The sequence below is a fragment of the Phyllostomus hastatus genome, unplaced genomic scaffold, assembly GCF_019186645.2.
Source record: "Phyllostomus hastatus isolate PE091 unplaced genomic scaffold, TTU_PhHast_1.1 phas_scaffold_1066, whole genome shotgun sequence".
Taxonomy (NCBI): domain Eukaryota; kingdom Metazoa; phylum Chordata; class Mammalia; order Chiroptera; family Phyllostomidae; genus Phyllostomus; species Phyllostomus hastatus.
In genome coordinates, this window is record NW_025334004.1 from 10569271 (window position 1) to 10588450 (window position 19180).

The 19180-nt window shown below is 47.4% G+C and overlaps 1 protein-coding gene across 1 annotated transcript; it reads left to right on the top strand.

Moving 5' to 3' along the window:
- The first annotated feature begins 12755 nt into the window (after positions 1 to 12755).
- On the top strand, positions 12756 to 19180 carry PGAM1 (phosphoglycerate mutase 1). The gene is made up of 4 exons (XM_045854679.1): positions 12756 to 13020; positions 16126 to 16400; positions 16907 to 17087; positions 18074 to 19180. The coding sequence occupies exons 1-4, from the start codon at positions 12882 to 12884 to the stop codon at positions 18241 to 18243; spliced, it is 765 nt and encodes a 254-aa protein (XP_045710635.1). The 5' UTR covers positions 12756 to 12881; the 3' UTR covers positions 18244 to 19180.

Sequence of the window (19180 nt, forward strand, 5' to 3'; positions counted from 1 at the left end):
TACTAGAAACGACCCAGATATCCATCAACAGTAGAACAGATAAATAGGTTGTGGCATGCGGGTAAAATGGAATATTAGAGTATTCAGCTGTATGCAGCTACGAGAGTGAGCAAACGACTGCCAATGCCACGGCAGGTGCAATCGAAGTTGAACGACTCCAAACACAGAAAAGTGCACACTGCGTGATTCTGCTTAGATGAAGTTCAAAACCAGGCATAACTAATCTACAGTATTAGAAGTCAGGCTAGCAGTCACCATGTGGTAATATTCTAATTTTTTATTTATCAGAAGGGAGTTTACAGGGATGTATTCACTGTGTGATAATTCACTGAGCCCTGCACTCATAATTTGTGCACTTCTTGGCTTACTAAAAATAAGTGGTCCTCACACAGAGCAGAGGGAGCATCAAAATGGCGAGAAAGTGTCACTGTAGAGAAAGCCAGGCACTGACACAGAACCCTGCACCCTGGCCACTGGAGTCAACGCCTCCACTTTGTGGTGGGGCCCTGCTCCTGCGACACAGGCTGAGACCTGGGCAGTAAGGCAGAAAAAGGGAACTGGTGGCCTGTGGAGGAAGAGGAAGCCCAGTTTGGAAACTGTTGCAAGCAAGCTGGTATTCATGACCAGAGGTCTAGATATGAGGATAGTTACTCAAAGTATTGAGTTCAAATTTGTACTTTACCACAGGACACTGAGCAAGGGTTTAACTTCTCCAAGTCTCCATTACATATTCTCAACAGTGTTGATAATAACACTCACCCCACTGGGCTACTCAAGATTCAATATGAAAGTGTGTGTGTCAAAATATGCACAACTCCAAAAATGTTAGCGGTACCTTGAGAAGGGTGCAGTAGTACATCTTTGCCACCAGAGGGAACTCTACAGCCAAGGCTAAAACCCTACAAAGAAGCAGCAAAAGCAGGTAGGCGGGCTGGGATTTTGCAAATCACATGGGGAGATAAAGAGGCTCATTATCTCAGTAGCCTTCCCATCCTTTTTCTAGGCAGTAGACACCTGCTGGCCTCCAAATGAGTCTGCATTACAACTGGATAGAGCCCTTGGATGAACCACCAGTCTGGAATGGGCAGTGCAGAGCCACTGGTCATCTGCTGGCCCTCCATCCTGAGATAACAGCTCAGAGCTTCCTCCAGGAGGCATGTGGTAAGGGAACAAGAGGCGTCCACAAGGCCTCAGCACAGACTCTTCCAAATCTGCACCACAGCGTTCACCTTGGTGAAGGACCAACCTCCCCAACCCTGAATGCCAGCAACATCTTCCACCTGGAAGCATTAGCTATCTCCATGATTAGCCACTCTGTGTAGCTGGTGAAGACCACTCACATCTGTAGGATGGGTGCTGTGGTTATACCCTCTGGGTTGGAATCCAAGGACTACGACTTGCTGAGTGACCTGCAGCAAGTCACCTTCCTCTCTGAGCCTCAGTTTTCCTCATCTGTAAAATGGAGATCAGAAGCCTATCCATAGGGTTTATGTGAGCTAAATAAGGTAACATACATTAAGTGCTTAGCACACTGCCTGGTCCATAGCCAGCAGGCAATAGATGTAAGCTAATTATTACCTTCCAAAAAACTCTTCCTGAGATCCAAAATATCTTCTCACCTATTATTTAAGTGAAGAGGACAGAGCGAATGTCCTCATTTCACAGATGGGGAAACAGGGGGTTCAGTGACATCCCCAAGGTCACACAGTTGGTTGATGGGCAGAAGCCAGGAGATCCAACTCTTAGCCCAGGAGCCTCCTCTGTAGGTCTGCTCTTTAAACCACCTGTGGGGCTCATCTGGAGGGAACAGAGGTGCTGCACCCAAAGCACTGAGCCTGGGGGGAGCAGGAAGGCCACTTTTATGTGAGTGGGGTTGTAATCTGTTACGACACTGGGCAGGAGGAAGGGGAAATTGGGGCTTAACCTATTTGCCCAAACAAAGAGGAAGTGGATGGTCTGGGTGCCCAAGCTCTGAGGGAGGGAAAAGGCCTTTATCACCCTGGGCAGCCCATCCTGACCATGGCGGTGGAGTTGCAGCTGCTCCAGAGGGTTTCCCCGAGTTCTAGAGCTGCATTAAAGCCCAATCTTTGGGCTTTGGCAGCCTGCCTTTGGGGCCACATCCTAGGTGTGATTGGGGGCAGGGGGTTGAACTTTCTGAGCCACTGTTTCCTCTTCTAAAAGTGGGGCTGCTGTTCCAAGGCTAAAATGAAGTAATGCATGCAGAATGCTTAGCACCATGCACAGAGTATCGCTGCTGCAGAAGACCGAGCGTCCCTCAGCTTCGGAGCATCAACATTCCATTTGACCGAAGAAGAGTTTTTAGCAAAAGAGATGGCTTTCTAGAGTGAATCTGAGGAAACAAGCACATGGCCTGATGTGCTGAAGGGGAAGAGTGTTTCCTTCCCACTGCGAAGAGGACTGAAATCTGGGAATGGCGGATGAGCTCCTGTTCAAAGGCTGAGACCGTCCCCAAGGTGGAGTCTGCCCTTTTTACCACCTGGCCGTGGGTATCCATAACTGGCAGAGTGTGTCTGGGTGAAGAGAAACAGTATGACCACTCCTCTAACCGGGCATCCTGAGGCCTGGAAATTCCTCCTTACTCCAAAATTAAACCTTTCTTCACTTGCCACTTCAACCCTGCCCTCATTCTGCTCAGGACCCCTCTTTTGGTAAGGAATCACGTTCAACTGCTGGAACAAGAGACCTGGCTACAGTGGCCTAAACACACAGGGTGAATTCTTTCATATCCAGGAAGTAAGGAGGTAGATGGGAAGTTCAAGCTGGCATGGTGGCTCCACAGTCTTCAGGGTCCCGGGCTTCCTCTGCTTTTCTGCTTTACCCTCCACACTGTGTGACTTCCATCCTCAGTGTCACCTAATGCTCCAAAGATAGGCTGCAGGAGCTCCAACCATCACATTCACAATCCAGGCTGACGCCTGGACTCAGTACAAAGGAAGAGAGGAAGAGCCAAAAGGCTCACAGCTCAGCCAACTCATCTCCCTTTAAACCAGTTACATCTGATTGGCCAGAAATTAGTAATTTAACTGAATGTAGCTGCAGAAAGGGCTGGGAAATATAGTCTTTAAGTTTAGTGCATTGTAGCCTTCCACCCTCCCTTCAAATAAAATCCAGTCCTCACTGGGGCCTTGTATAGAAGAAAGGTTGGCCCTTTTCAAATTCACCAATGACACCATAGAGGCCAGTAGTAGCCCTAGAAGTGAGGATAAATTACCCCCAGGAAGGCAATATTCCAGAATATGCGTGTGCCTAAGGAAAAGACCACCTCTCCATATGTAAAACAAAAGCTACATCTCTTACTTCAGGAGGCGGAGCAATGACTATTAGGTGCAATCTCTTTGAGTGGAGAAGAAAATGATTTAGGTGCTGGGACATGTGAAGGTCAAGTGACAACAGGTTCAGAGGACAGGAGTTGAGGGACTGGTTGACAAATGAAAGTGTGGCTGTTGCTGATTGGCTGGCTTACAGAAGCATGCCCATTGAGGCAAACTGCCATTGTTCAGTTAAAAGATGAGTTGTCATCGATTAAATGGTTTAAAGTGTGTGTGAGGGGGGGATTGTTTGTTGCCATGGCAACAAGCGACTGGAAGTCTCTCCTTGGGTATGAGAACTTTTTTTGTCCAAGTGTTGGTTAGCTGACGTCATTCACCCTCCCACTGTTACTTTAGCAGTGGGCCATGTCTGCTCAGGGCGATAAATCTTCAGAAAGATTTAGAGGCTGCCTGGGGTGAGACACCTGCCTGGTCTATGCTGTGGCCACACGGCCCAGTTCCTGTCACCTCCCCCCAGGATCCTGGGGTGGGGGGTTATCCAATGCAAGGATCAGGGGAATTAGTTTTATAGCAGGGGAGGGCCCTGGCCCAGAGTCACATATCAAATCAGAAATGGGACCTAGGAGCCTGGACTCCCAGTCACTTGTCTGAGAAGGCGATGTGAGGCACCAACAGAGTGTGGGGATCTGACTTCACAGGCAGTTTTTGTCGCTGCCTCCACTGAGGCCTTCCGTCCCTCCTTCATGTCTCTCCCTCCCTCCTTCACGCCTCTCCCTTGGCTCAGCAAGAACCACGTGTGCTCCAGCCCCTGAGGGTCACCCCTGGAACCGTCTGGGGAGATGCGGAGCTGCATCAGGACTAACACTGAAAGCAGACAACTGTTTTGCTGCAGCACATTTTAGGTCCCCCAAAGCTCTCCACCCACACCCACTTCCCTGCCGTTGAGCAATGGCTTTTGGTGGCCAAACTCATGTGGTTCTACTGTTGTTTTTATTTTAAAGTAATTTTAAAGCTTTTTTTAAAAAGCTTCATTGAGATATAGCTCATAGTATTCACTTCGCCTATTTAAAGTGTGCAATTTAATGGTTTTAATATCGTCGTGGATATGTGCAACCATCACTGTAACAGGGTGCAGCCAAGAGGTGGGGTCCCAAATAGGAATTTGGAATGGGATCCAGAACTCAAGGTGTTCAGGAAATATTAGGATGTCCTCACCACCCCCACAGGTGTGGGTTGGGGGAAGGGACAAATAGAGCAGGGTCATTGCGAGCTGTTTTGCATAGCAACAGCTTTGCAGCTAACCTCTGGCGTGGTCATTTAACCTATCTATAACCTTTAACTGGTTACATAGATATGTTAAATAGCTGTGGCCATGCTCTGAGCCAGGGGAATGGAAGTAACTTTCCCACCAAGAGAGAGGTAACTAGGGGGCAGGTCCCCTGAGTTTCAGCGCCTGCATGGGAGCTTGGAGAAGATTGGCTCCATGACATGGGGCCATGCCTGCCCTGACTCACGATGGCAGCCCAGTAAAGCTGGAAGGATAGGAGAGTGATGGCAGGTGTATCCAATTGTGGGAGGAGTCGGAAACGGGGCTGCAGAGGAAGATTGGTGCCGGGATTTAAACCCAGACATGACAGCCATTGGAGGGAGAACCACACGGCTTTGGCAGAGTGGCAACCTCCCTCCTTGCAGCCATTGAAGGGGGAGAACCATGTGGTTTTGGCTGAGTGGAGACTCCCGCAGCCCTATGAGAAAGAATCACCATGCGGCTTTAGCAGAGAACTGCCACTTGGCTTTGGCAGAGTGACCACCCCCCTCCCTGCAGCCCTGGGAGCGAGAACCACTCGGCTTTGCCGTAATGGAGACCCCCGCAGCTTTAGAAGGGGGAACCATCACCCAGCTTTAGCAAAGATCCCAGCGACACAGCTGATGGTGCCTAGAACCGAGGAAGGCCTACCAGCCGAGACGGATTACTGGGAAGAACCGGGGGCTGCCTGAGCCACGGACTTTTGTTTCTTTTCCTGGGATTTGGTACCCCAGACTGGGCAAAGGGGGAAGGAAGGACTGTTTGTATTTGTGGGTGTTTTAAGGGACTTTGAGATTTTGACGAAGACATTAGGTCACGACTTTAAGTTTGTATAGCATTAAATACAAACTTAATTTTCACGAGTCTCTGGCATTGAGAGACGTCTTTCTTCTAGTGGTGGACATAACAAACCTGGGTGGGGGTCCTTTCAGTAATAGTATATTGCCCTTTGGCTCCCCTTCTGTTCTGTAACATCACCACAGTCAATTTTATTTAAAAAAAATTTTAAACTGTCGCAGGTTCGATTCCCAGTCAGGGTACATGCATGGGTTGCAGGCCATGACCCCCATCAACCGCACATTGATGGTTCTCTCTCTCTCTCTCTCTCTCTCTCCCTCCCTTCCCTCTCTAAAAAAATAAATGAATAAAATATTTTTAAAAATTTTTAAAGAATGTATTTACTTAATTTTAGAGAAAGGGAAAGGAAGGTAGAAAGAGAGGGAGAAAAACATTGATTGGTTGCCTCTTGCATTTCCCCAACCAGGGACCTGGCCCACAACCCAGGCCTGTGCCCTGACAGGGAATCAAAGCAGTGACATTTTGGTTTGTGGGACGATGCCCAACCCATAAGCCATACCAGTCAGGGCACCACAGTCAACTTTGGAAGATTTCATCACGTCACAGAGAAGCCCAGTATTCCTTATTTATCACCCTCAAGCCCCCAGCCCTAGGCAACCACTAGTCTACTTCCCTCTCTATAGATTTACCTGTTCTGCACATTTCATATAAATGAAATCATACAGTATGTCACCTTCTGTGTCTGACTTATTCTTTTTTAACTTTTTTGTTTATCAATTTGAGAGGGAGAGAGAGAGGGACGTCAGTTTGTTGTTCCACTTAGTTATGCATACATTGGTTGACTCTTGCATGTTCCCTGACCGGGGATGGAACCCACAACCTTGGTGTATCAAGACAATGCTAACCAACTGAGCTACCTGGCCAAGGCATGTCTGATTTCTTTTATTGAGTGTAAGGAGTAGGGAAAAACTTAGACCATGAGAAAATAGGAATCTAGCTAGCTAGAGCCAGGAGATTACCAGGTTAATGAATAAAATCCTGCCTTCCCGCCTTATACAAGAATGCTTGGTTTGAAATTCCCGCACTCAGTCTTTGTAAGCGAATTGAAACTGCCACGTCTGCTTCTGTATAACGCTTGCTTGCCTGCCCCTATATAAGGACGTAGTTGTAAGCGCTCAGCGCGGCTCTCGTTTGCAGCTCCTTGTGGGCACTGTGTCGCTGGACACTTTGAGAGTTCGCCCCTGTGCAGGTTAAACTTGGCCAATAAAGTAACATCTTTGATACCCTGAAAGTCTCCGATATTTGTTCTCGCATTTGCTGGATGCTACACTGAGCATGTTTCCAAGGTTCATCCATGTAGCATGTATCAGTGCTTTATTCTTGTTCATGGCCAAATAGCATACCGTCATATGGGGATACCACATTCTGTTTATCCGTTCTTTAGTGGGTGAACATCTGGGTTGCTTCCACTTTTGGCTATTGTGAATAATGCCGCTATAAACATTCGTGTACAGGTTTTTGTGTGGACATAAGCTTTCGTCCTCTTGAATATACACCCAGGAGCCGAGTTGCCAGATCAGATGGTAACTCACATTTAACCCTTTGAGGAACTCATGAGGGTTTCTGATGGCTGTGTTCTCTTCTCCATGTTTCCTAGGCTGGACAGCCCTGAGCCAGCTCCTGCTGTGACCTCTGGGAGACAGGCATTTTCCTCCATTGCAGTCGGAAATGTAACAGCACCCCTGCCCTACCCCTGGCAAAATCCTCAACAGGAATATTGGAAACCTGGTTGCCTGGCTGTTGGCTGACAGGTACCATTAATTGCTTTCCTCAGGAAGTAGTCACTAAGTGCTGACCTACAAACATTCTGACAAATTTATGTACTTGTGGTGGCCATGAAAATATGCCCCTAGAGTCTCACACAGCTGACTGACCGAGGGTCCAGCTGGGTCACTCTGAAGCCCCTCATGGCACTTAAATGGAGGTCATGATGCCTACGGGCCATCCAGCCACGACTCAGTAGCCCTGCATCAAGGATACAAACGTTGGCCTGGTCAGGGGAGACCAGGGACTTCGCCGAGGAGTGATTTGGGCTCCAATTCCCCAACAGCCTGGCTGAATTTCCTTCAGAAATGCGCTGCAGCTTAAGATGCTTCCACCCACTCAAGCTTCCCTCCCTCCACCCTTCACTTGGGCCACTCCTACTCCGCCAGGCTTGTCTCATCCCCTCTGCATTTCCTGTCTCAGCCATATGCTTTACGTAAATCATGCCTTGGCAACTGCTTCTCAGAGATCCTGGACTAACACACTACTAATTTCCTAGCCATTCCCTAAATATACCACAAATTATTCTCAAATAACAAAGTGCCTACCTGTTTTATACTTAGAATTTAATCCCCCCAAAAAATGTAGACAGGAAAACAGTTTTATGTGAAGGAAAGTAGAAGAATCAAAAGGGTTTGCTTATTTCCCAGCTTTGAGCGTTTTTTTAAAAATTCATTTTATTTTTAGACAGAGGGGAAGGGAGAAAGAGGGAGAGAAGCATCAATGTGCGGTTGCCTCTCACACACCCCTCACTGGGGACCTGGCCTGCAACCCAGGCATGTGCCCCAACCAGAAATCAAACCTGCTACACTCTGGTTCGCAGGCCAGTGCTCAATCCACTGAGTCACACCAGCCAGCACCGGCTTTGAGCATTTTGTCATCACAGTTATCACACACACGGTCTGGAGGCAGAGGGACTGGCATGCCCCTGATGATTTCTTTTTAGACTGAATGAGTTCCTTCACCCAGAAAAAAGGGCTTGCACTATGGCTGGGCCAGACACTCCAGTCTGAAGCTTGGTTTTGAGGTCCAAGCTGGGTGGGGGTGGGAGCTTACTGTCAGGGAAGCCCTAAGACGCCACAAGCCTTCAACTGAACTCTCCTCTTTCTTTTCCATTTGCACCAGTTCCATCTCTGTTCGTCTTCAGATGGTGACCCCAGAGGGCTGGAGCATGCATTTTATGCCTCCTTGAAGCACTGCTTTCTTTCCTAGAAGCCCAGAGTCTTGAGCCCTAAGCCACCATCATCTGGGCTCACTCCCTCTCCAAAGCAGAAATCCTCTCCTCCTCAGACACCTGGGAGACCTGAATATCTGGCAGTGAGTTCACAAGATGTTCAACAAGTAAAGACATGTGGTGTCTTGATAGGGAGCCCTGCGTGTGGGCAGCTGCCCCTCCTTCCACTCAGCAGAAGACTTGGTTTGCCCCACCGCAATTCTAAATCGGGTCTTTCACTCAGTGTTCGGAGCTTGAAAAGGGAGATGCTCTTCTGTGGCAAAAATAAATGGGAAAGGAAGGCTCAGAGGGGCCTTTGTTGTTTTAAGGGACAGTGAAGGGTAATAGGGCTGTGACCACTGATGATCCTAGTGTGAGTTTTTGCCACTGCTTAACCAATAAGCTGGCTGTTGGAGTCCTGGGAATTTCCCTGAGGCCTGAGGAATTAAAGCGCTGAGCTAGAAGGGAAGCTGTCTGGTCTAAGGGTTCAGAGGCTGGCTGGAGGCCCCTGGCAGAGAAGAGGGCTGCCATGGACGAGTGCCGCTGGCTCAGGAGATGACAGCTAAGAAGACGCTGAGAGCACAGATGCCCGAGCCCACACTCCATGCAGCAAGGGGACTTACTGGCCACAGTTGCTTCCTGAAGGACAGAGAGGAAGGACAACGACCTGGTTAGAAGTCTCGGGCTACTCTGTGATCTGAGGCCCTCGCACCTGCTTTGTTCTCAGAATAGTGAATGTGTCAGGAATCAGCCCTGACAAATGTCTGTGTGTCTTATCAATAGAGATAACAATTAAAATTTTAAAAATGTAGAAGCAGGCAAAACACACTGGTTTATCCTTACCCTTACTGACATTTGAGAAATCACCTTGGCTTTGTAGGCTCTAAGCTTCTTCCCAGATTTGTGATGCTGTGATAGATGCTAACTGGAAGGCCACGGATCCTGGCTTCCAGCTGCAGCACCTTGACGGTCCTCACATCAGCCCTTCCCATTCCCCTCGCTCTTCATATCTCTCTGGACTCCTGCCTCTGTTCCTGATACAGCAAACCCCAACTTGGGGGCTTCTCCATGGATCACCTCTGACTTCTCACTGATGAATGTGGTCCTCTGCTTATCTCCTTATGTTTCGAGTGGTTCACCTCACTTTCCTCATCTGTTACATGAGAACTGGGGATGCCAGGAGGTGGGGGCTTGCAGTTGAGGATTTTCAAGGTCTCATCCAGTTCAGACAGTCAAGGACACTGAAGGAGTCTACCAAGGGAAAGGCATCATGCTAAGTGCATGTGCTCATCCTCAAGGAGTTTCTAGTTGAGTAGATCTGATGCATACATTTAAAAAACCCCACAAAACTCTAATGATCAAGGTAGATGTCTTGTGAGGCTCGTAAAATTATCAGAGTTCCTCAGAATTCCAAAGAGATGATAGACTCCTTCAAGAGGCAGAGAGGGTTAGTAAAAAAAATAAAATAGGATCCCTGAACTCCAGATGTCCTTGGCCTCCTGCCCAAAGTATCCTAATTATCCCAGTTATAATCCCACTGGGCACACCATCCCCTTCTATCCTGCTGGAATGGATGTCTGTCCGTGGACCTCCAGGTTCACACCCTTTTTTAAAAAAAATAATTTATGCCCTGGCTGGCGTAGCTCAGTGGATTGAGCGCGGGCTACGAACCAAAGCGTCGCAGGTTCCATTCCCAGTCAGGACACATGCCTGGGTTGCAGGCCAAGGCCCCCAGCAACCGCACATTGATGTTTCTCTCTCTCTCTTTCTCCCTCCCTTCCCTCTCTAAAAAATAAAAAATAAATAAAATCTTTTAAAAAATAAAATAACTTGATATTTCTTTTTAAAAAGATTTTATTTATTTTTTATTTTTTAGAGAGGGAATAAAATAAATAAATAAGCTGGGAATCGAACCTGGGACACTTTGGTTCCCAGCCCGCGCTCAATCCACTGAGCTATGCCAGCCAGGGCTAAATAAAATCTTTAAAAAAAAATTAATTAATTTATTTTTTGAGACTTTATTTTATTTTTAGAGGGGAAGGGAGAAAAAAAGGGAGAGAAGGACAAATGTGGATGTGTGAGAGATATATCAATCTGTTGCCTCTTGCACGTCCCCAACTGGGGACCCAGCTAGCAACCCAGGTATTGCCCTGACTGGGAATAGAACTGGCAATCTGAAGTGTGTGATAGGCTGGCACTCAGTCCACTGAGCCACACCAGTCAGGGCTCACACCCTTTGAAATGGTGCCCTTCGTTAAATCTTTTTTTACCTTCTTGATCATGCTGCTAATAATATTTTTTATTAACATGTGAATAATATATTTATTGTTATTTATGATTATTTGCTAGGTACAGTGCTAAGTGCTTCCCACACACATCTCATTTATTTCTCACAACAGTGCTTTAGGTGGTTATAAGTACGATTATTGTCCCAGTTGACGGAGGGCAAAACTGAGGATGTAGAGTTGAGTGACTCATCTTAGGTCCCACAGTTAACCAGAAACAGAGATATATCTGAACTCAGATCTCTCCCTTCTCACACTTTTTATTCATTTCAAAAATGTAAGACCCAGCTAGACAAAAGCATAGAAACCTTGAATAGAAGCAGAGAGCAGAGTGAGGAGAAAGGAACATGGCAGGAGTTAAACTGGGAGTATGGATTAGGGCCAAAGCAGAGGACAGAAAGTGCGGTCTGAAAAACCAATGTTAAGCTCTCCCTGGGAGGGTCTGGGCATCAGACCCAGGGATGGTTGGGATGGCCAAGCAGCAGGATTGACCTGAGGGAGAACTTCCTAAGAGGAAGTCTTTCAAGGACTCCCATTTGGGCCATACCTGCAGTTCAAACAGAGTCCTTCCAGCACCATCCTTGCTTTGCAGCCCTGGAGTTTTTTGAGCTCTGGGTACAGCTATTGGTTCTGGATTCACCCCAGTCACCTCTCCAGTCATGGAATGCCATCTTATCTCAGCTGCAGAGGACAGAGGCAGTGGAACACTGTGGTTACAGTCCTAATTTCTCACCCACTTATGAGCTGTGACTTTGGATAAATTATTACTCTGGGTCTGTTTTATCATCTGTGGAATAGAGCTATAACAGCCCCTGCATTATGTGAATTGCTAGAGGGTTGAGATAATACATTAAAAAACTTGACACACTAAACCAATAATAGCAATTATGATGATTTATCTAGAAGCCAATCTTAGGTGTTTTGGTTCATGTTGTTCCCAAAGAACCTTTTTCTCTGCCTCTCAGATCCTTCCCACTCTTCAAAGTCAACAAATGATTAATATGTGGAGGCCATAGAGAGTAGCAGGTAAGAGTGGACATGGATTTGGGAACCCCGTCAGGCCAGGCTTGAATCCTGGATCTTATAACCTTGGATAAGTGACCTCCTCTCTCAGTTTCCTCATCAGTAATGGGAAAACCTGCCTCATAGGATCATTTTGAAGATCTGAGGAGTAAATAAGGTAATGTTTGCAAAACACTTATAACACTGTCTGGCGCATAGTAGTTGCTTCATGAGCGTGTGTTAAAAACTTTTCTAGAATCTCTGTCAAAATACAGCACACAACACAACTTCATTGTGGCACCAGCAGCACAGAGCTGTCCACAGAAGCACATATTTAAAATGGTGATTGGGTGGAGGAACAAGCGGAGATTCTCCTCTTTCTGGAGTATTTGAAGGGTTCTAGGGCTTGCTTCTTTGTTGGAGACCCAGGAGGTCTAAAGGCTGAGAGAGACTAGGAGATGTGGGATAAAGAGCTCTGCGTTCGAGAGCATGGCTTTGGAACCAGCGGTCAAAGCCTTACGTGTAAAATAGATCAGTGCCCACTGAAATGACATCAATACAGCTATTTACCGAGCATCTTCCAGGTAAATGGGCACGCGCTAAGTATTTATGATGTCCATTTACAGAGGAGGCTGGGCGAAGTTACATGAGCTGCCCAAAGATACAGAGCAAATAGAGTGAAAGCGTGAAGATTCCTGTATGAAAGTTCTGTGTGTGACGGAGTTAAGAGCAATTCAACTGATAAGGGCTATTATGAGAGTCCTATGAATGACAGCTAAGTAGAAGGGCAGGGTGGCTTTCGAACACTCTGGTCAGCACGTACGCCCCAGCACCACCCAAGGGTACAGTCGCCCAGGGCGCTTACGTGCGCTCCGTGACCGCAGAGGCTGACGCCGGCTGAAGGCAGAGGACGCATGCGCCCTGGCGTACCACGGTTCACCCCACCCTCCCCGGGGGCGGCTGCAGCGCCCCCCACAGGACGCATGCGCACACCCGGAGGGAGGGCTACAGCGGTTCCCAGCGAGTGGAAAGATTTAGGGTGAGCGATTGTGCTGGTGCCGGCGGCGGGACGCTAGTGCGCAGGCGCGGCCGGGGGGCTGGGCCGGGCTGCCACTCCGGAATCTCAGCGAGCCCCAGTCTGCATCGCACTCGGAACCACCGCCATGGCCGCCTACAAGCTAGTGCTGATCCGGCACGGCGAGAGCGCGTGGAACCTGGAAAATCGCTTCAGCGGCTGGTACGATGCAGACCTGAGCCCGGCGGGGCACGAAGAGGCGAAACGTGGCGGGCAGGCTTTGCGAGGTAGGGAGCGGGCCGGGCTGTGGGTAAGGGTGCCAAGGCCCAAGCGGGCACCCCTGGGTCAGGGCCTCCAGGCTTGTCCCCGTGCCCTCCCGGAGAGGACCAAGACCTTGGGCTTCATCTCGCCAGCATTTTATTTTGCACTTGAGAAAATGGGCCCGGGTGGTGGTGGGGGGGGTCAGTTTGCTCAAGGTCACCCAGTAGTGTGAGGGGCCGCGTGCCAGGAAGTGGACTCTGGGGCAACTGCCCTGCAGCGGGTTGTGCTCTCTACAACACAGCCATGTGAAATTCTCCTTTTTAGTCTGAGTATTTAGTAACTCGGGGACAGGTGGTCAAATTGAATGCCCAGTGTCTTTCAGCATCTGTAACCAAGCCTTCTTAAGAGGCTGCCGTGGATCCTGGAAGGCTACGGGCCACATGCTTATCTCCCAGTGTGGAGGGAGTGGCGCGGAGCCCCGGGGGGGGGGGGAATCCGTCAGGCATCAAGAAACCAACAAATCCACATTCTTGTGTAGGCCTTTGCTGCTCAGCAGTATTCCACAAATCTGTGCCCAAAATGTATCCGCAAATAATTGAATGAATGAACGAACGAATGAATGAATGTTTTGAATTGATCCTCCCACAGCTCCATAAAGTATGCATATTTTATGCTTCTCTCCACCATCCCTTTCTGGTCCTCTTTTATAGTTGGGATAGTGAGAACTGGAAAGATGACTTGTCCAAGGTCATATCTTATTCCTAGTCCAGTGCCTTGGCCTCAGTTCTGGGGTTTAGTAACCCGGTGGGTGTGAGGAACTGGTAGGCTGCTGGCCAAGGACGCTGGGCAGAAGTGGAAGTGGCAGTGAGATAAGCTTGCCTAGGCAGGGTTGCCCCTGTGGCAGATAAGTCTGTGATTTTGAAATGCTAATAAGGGAGCATTCCCTGCTGCCAGCAAGTGGAAGAATCTTTGGACTGAGGAGTCACTTTGGCCAGGTCTGGCTCTGCTCCCTTCTAACCCGTGGACAAAGAAGTAGTCATTTAAAAGGGTCACTGATGCCTGGTTGATGTGGAACAGGTATTTGGCCTTATTAGGTTGCCCTCTCCAGCTTCTTGCCTTCACTGTAGATCCTTCTGAAATAAAGCAAAGGTTTGGAAAGTCTGGGAAATGTAATTTTGCTGCAGGTGTGTGAATGCTTTGATATGGCTGGGGTGACCTTATACTGTTAGGAGAGGCAGGGAAGCAAAGCGCTGGTAAAGGAGGCCATTTTCTCTCCTGCTGCCCTGCAGGAAGAACTGTATGGGTCCGTCTGGGGTGGTTTGCTGATGGCAAAGAAATTGTAGCTGAGCTCTAAGACTGATCAAAAGGTTAAATTTGTAATATTAAAATAACAGACCTTCTTTCAGTTTTTAAGTAAATGCTGGTAGCATTAGTTTTAAAAAGTCCCACTAAAAATGTTAATACCTACTTTGGCATCACAGATGATTATATTAAAAAATGAAAGATTAAAAGCAAAACTCTGAATAATGAAGGCCTTTATGAATAATCTAATAATATAAAAGACCTAAAATAACATTAAGTTCAGCAGGGCTTTAAGTGATAGTAGCCCTTTGTTGGTGTGGCTCAGTGGATTGAGTGCTGACCTGCAAACCAAGGGTTGCGGGTTTGATTCCCAGTCAGGACACATGCCTGGGTTGCTGGCCAGGTCCCCAGTGTGGGGGCGCGTCAGAGGCAACTACACATTGATGTTTCCTCCCTCCTTTCCCCTCTATCTAAAAATAAACAAATAAAACCTTTTTAAAAAAGTGACAGTAGTGTTTATATACTCTTGAATCTGACTTCAGGAGGAAGCTAGTGAGAACTGAGTTTGCCCTTGCAGTCTTGCTCCTCAGGGAGGATGGAGTCCACACCACACTACACTCGCAAATCCATCCCTGGGAGTGCCCTAGACTATGCTTTGACGGGCAAGTTAAAGGAAGAGGCTTCAGAATTGTGTTAGCGTCCTAAAGGGAACTGCTTTTCTCCTTGGGGACCTATTTGTGTACGGATCCCATTGAGAGTGGAAATAATTGCAGTGAAATAACCAGTTGCTTTTCAGCATGGGAGCTGAGACTTGCACTATGGGTTGTTGCTTCCCAGTGACTCAGCCTTTTTATTGGAGCAGCTTTTTTCCCCATAAGGTTAGGGAGGAGATGGTAGCCGAGCCTACTAGGACTTGTCCTGAGGCTCAGTGATGAGCTTTGTCCTCTTCCTTTGTGGGTGGTGGTGGTTTCCTAGTGATTAATCCTTTCTCCCCGCCATCAGGGTAGTTCCTATTTGCCTCATTTTCAGTTGAATGACTGACAGGAAAATTCACTTCACATTTCATTAATGACTGTTGGCAGCCTCAATATGAGGCAATATCCAGGAAAGTGTGCTAAATTCCAAAGAAGGCTTTGTAGCCTCATGGAGGAAAACAGAACTGTCTTCTTGGCCTAAACCATAAGGAAGAGCCATATTCCTCCTTAAGGAGGAAAGGAGAGTAACTTTTTATGAGACGTGATGTAAGATTAATCATTGTAACCTACTGGTTGGGCCAACAACTCCTTTTTAAAAAGATTTTATTTATTTTTAGAAAGAGGAGAAGGGAGGGAGAAAGAGAGGGAAAACATCAATGTGTGGTTGCCTCTCATGCACCCCTTACTGGGGACCTGGTCCGCACCCAGGCACGTGCCCTGACCAGGAATCAAACTGGCAACCCTTTGGTTTGCAGGCCAGCACTCAATCCACCGAGCCATACCACCCAGGGCCCAAAATAAAGTCTTAAAATGTGTTTAATTAAAGCACAGCATTCTGGGGATTAGGATAGGCAGCACAGATGGCAGGTTAGTTGGCTGACAGTACATTTAGGCCTGGGGTTAAACACATTTTTGGGATACCACTGGGAGGTATGTCATCAACTGTAATGTAAGTTGACAAATTTTATCTTCCCTGAAGGCAGAATATTACAGTTTTTCCTGCTGGAGTATACAAAATTGAATATTTAGCCCAATAGTTTTCTTTTGGACTACCTGTGTGGAGATTATATGTAAGAAAATTCTGACTCCAGAGTCAACCTGATTAGCTTACCACTTTGAACTTATGATTTCCAGATGCCGGCTATGAGTTTGACATCTGCTTCACCTCAGTGCAGAAGAGAGCAATCCGGACTCTCTGGACAGTGCTGGATGCCATTGACCAAATGTGGCTGCCTGTAGTGAGGACGTGGCGTCTCAATGAACGGCACTATGGGGGTCTGACTGGCCTTAATAAAGCAGAAACTGCTGCCAAGCATGGTGAGGCCCAGGTGAAGATCTGGAGGCGCTCCTACGATATCCCACCACCACCGATGGAGCCTGACCATCCTTTCTACAGCAATATCAGTAAGGTACGTGCAAGTCTGTACCAAGTGAGGTCTGGCTCACTCCACCTAGGACCAGGGATTGAGAGTCTGGGCCTCACTCTGTAGCTTTTATTAGTACAGCCTAGTCCCATGACCTTATAATTTATGTTAAAATAATTCATTGTAATCCCCCTTCTCCAAGAAATGGCCTTCATTTGCTAAAAGATTTAACTGATCGTTTATTGTATCTCTACTGCCATATTTTGTAAAACTTATCTATAGGATGGGCCTTCCAAAGCCATAAGATAGAATGAATTGGGAAGAACCTTGTTCTCCTTTTCTAAGTTATGTTTCTCTGAACTATTAGTTTTCCTGGTAGTGGATGATAGGGCAGAGAGGATAATAATGATCTCTTTCCAAGTTTTCAGCTTCATTCTGTGCCCTGGGGAGAGACCTTTACTTATCACTTTGACCCCTTGGTGGGTGAGGAATGGGCAGAACAGATGCAACTGCCAATAAGTGAAGAGTGTGGATTGGGTTTTGTTGTTTAGGATCGCAGATATGCAGACCTCACTGAAGACCAGCTTCCCTCCTGTGAGAGCCTGAAGGACACTATTGCCAGAGCTCTGCCCTTTTGGAATGAAGAAATAGTTCCCCAGATCAAGGAGGGGAAACGGGTACTGATTGCAGCCCATGGCAACAGTCTTCGGGGCATTGTCAAGCATCTGGAGGGTATGTACTGTTTTCAGGGGGGCCCTCACAGAGGGATAAGCAGAACTGCCACTTATCAGGGATTTAATTACTTAGTATGAAGGAAATCTACTGGAAATGGTGGGGCATATGTTAGCCTTAGAGCCAGCCTGGGTTGATTCCTAGAGGAATCATACCCTGTACCCTTGTTTCTCAAAGCATCTTCTGGAGCAGCAGAGGTGGCCGGATCCCCTGGGGTCCCACTTCAGACCTGATTCAGAAGCTGCATCTATCGCCCAGGTGATTCAGATACACATTAAAGTTTGAGATGCCCACCTCTAGACTAGGACTGCCAGTTGAAATTGCTGATAAAATCCTCCTTAATCATACCTTAATCACAACCTGGCACAATTTCACACACAAATCTCAATTTGCATTTTTTTTTTTTTAATCCTCACCCAAAAGCATGTTTATTGATGTTAGAGAAAAAGGAAATGGGGGAGGGGGGGGAGAGAAACACACACAAACATTGATGTAAGAGAAACTTCGATTGGTTGCCACTGGTAAGTGCCCTGACTGGGGATTGAACTGGCAGCCTTATGGTGAGCAGCACGATGCGCCAATCAACGTAGTCACCTGGCCAGGGTTCCAATTTGCATCTTAAGTTGTCTCACCTGAGGGTCTAGAGGCCAGATGTGCTGATTTTGGCAGACTGGATGGACTACACAGTACATCTGAGACATATTTAAGTCCTGCTCCACTGTGTGCTTTCTGATCCCACTTTGGGAGATAGATCCGTGGTACATACCTTTCATACTTTTTCCTGCTTTTCAGTGGCTGAAAAGTAAGTATTGGGGGCACTCCTTGAGTGATTGATCTGTATAATACAGTTCATTATTTCAAATTTCAGAAAGGGCGTCTTGTTTTAATTCCTACCAAAGCCCTGTGTCACCTGGGGGATAAGTAGTAAACTTAAGGGGTGTTGTGGAGTCCTGTCTTGCTTGGCTAATCATGATGGGCATTTTCAGGTCTCTCTGAAGAGGCTATTATGGAGCTGAACCTGCCAACTGGTATTCCCATTGTCTACGAATTGGACAAGAATTTGAAGCCCATCAAGTCCATGCAGTTCCTGGGGGATGAAGAGACCGTCCGTAAAGCCATGGAGGCTGTGGCTGCCCAGGGCAAGGCCAAGAAGTGAAGGCAAGCAGGCAGACTGCTTTCCCAAGTACACCCTCCCTGCCCATCCCATTCCTCTCCTGTGCACATGTCACACTGACCACATCTGTAGGCATCTTACATTGTAGCTGCGGATGAGGACCAGTGGCTCCTAATTTCATTCCAGCCATTTTGTCTCTTGCACCCACTCCCTTCATGCAGTCTAGTCAGAACGGCACCTCTGGGGCCTGGGGCCTGAGTCCAAGCTGAGGGAAGACTCTTATTCAAGAGAGTTCAGGAGTAGTAAAACTGGTTTTTTTGCTAGTGCTTTTTTTAAATTACTAAGGACCTGCTTGAGTAGGGGGATAGCGAGGAGCCATGCTAAGGCCTGACCAATGAGGAGGCAAGAGAGCCTCTTTGTGTTCCTGTGCTGTGCTGTAGTCAGGTGACTGGGGTGGGGGGCAGGAGGTAGTGGAGCCAGGGGGGCTCTAGTCATTCCAGCCCAAGAAGAATGCATGGTAATTCAAACTAACATTTCCTGCCTGGGCCCAGAAAAGCCAGCTCCAGAAGATTGGGATCAATCCTGAATGTTTATGTTTTGCATTTACTTTTACAGAAAAATTATATATATATATGTAAAATACAAAACAAAAACCCTTCTGGGGTTTCTAGTGGCGGTTGAAATATTCCCACATGTGATCATCACAAAATAGGCCATTCCTCACGTCAAGGTGGATCAGCTCCTTGATCTGTAAGGGGTGGGAGTTCGTCCTGCTGTGTGTGTTAGAATCCCTCCCTTGCGTACTGTTTCACGGCCGTGAAATGTCTCTCAATAACATCCGGGTGTGTCTTTCACTGTGTCTGATTTCTGAATCATGTTCCAGTTGTTTGGCCCTGCCACTTGGGTCCAGCACACATTTTGAGCATAACTATGAAATCTTTTTTTCCAGATCAGTATAATAAAGGAGTCATGTGCAATA

What these genes read in the sequence shown, in the direction of transcription:
- PGAM1 (XM_045854679.1), top strand. Translation starts at nt 12,882, where the DNA reads ATGGCCGCCTACAAGCTAGTGCTGATCCGGCACGGCGAGAGCGCGTGG. An exon ending in TCTACAGCAATATCAGTAAG is followed by an intron (nt 16,401 to 16,906) that starts GTACGTGCAAGT and finishes TTTGTTGTTTAG; the next exon opens with GATCGCAGATATGCAGACCT. An exon ending in CATTGTCAAGCATCTGGAGG is followed by an intron (nt 17,088 to 18,073) that starts GTATGTACTGTT and finishes GGGCATTTTCAG; the next exon opens with GTCTCTCTGAAGAGGCTATT.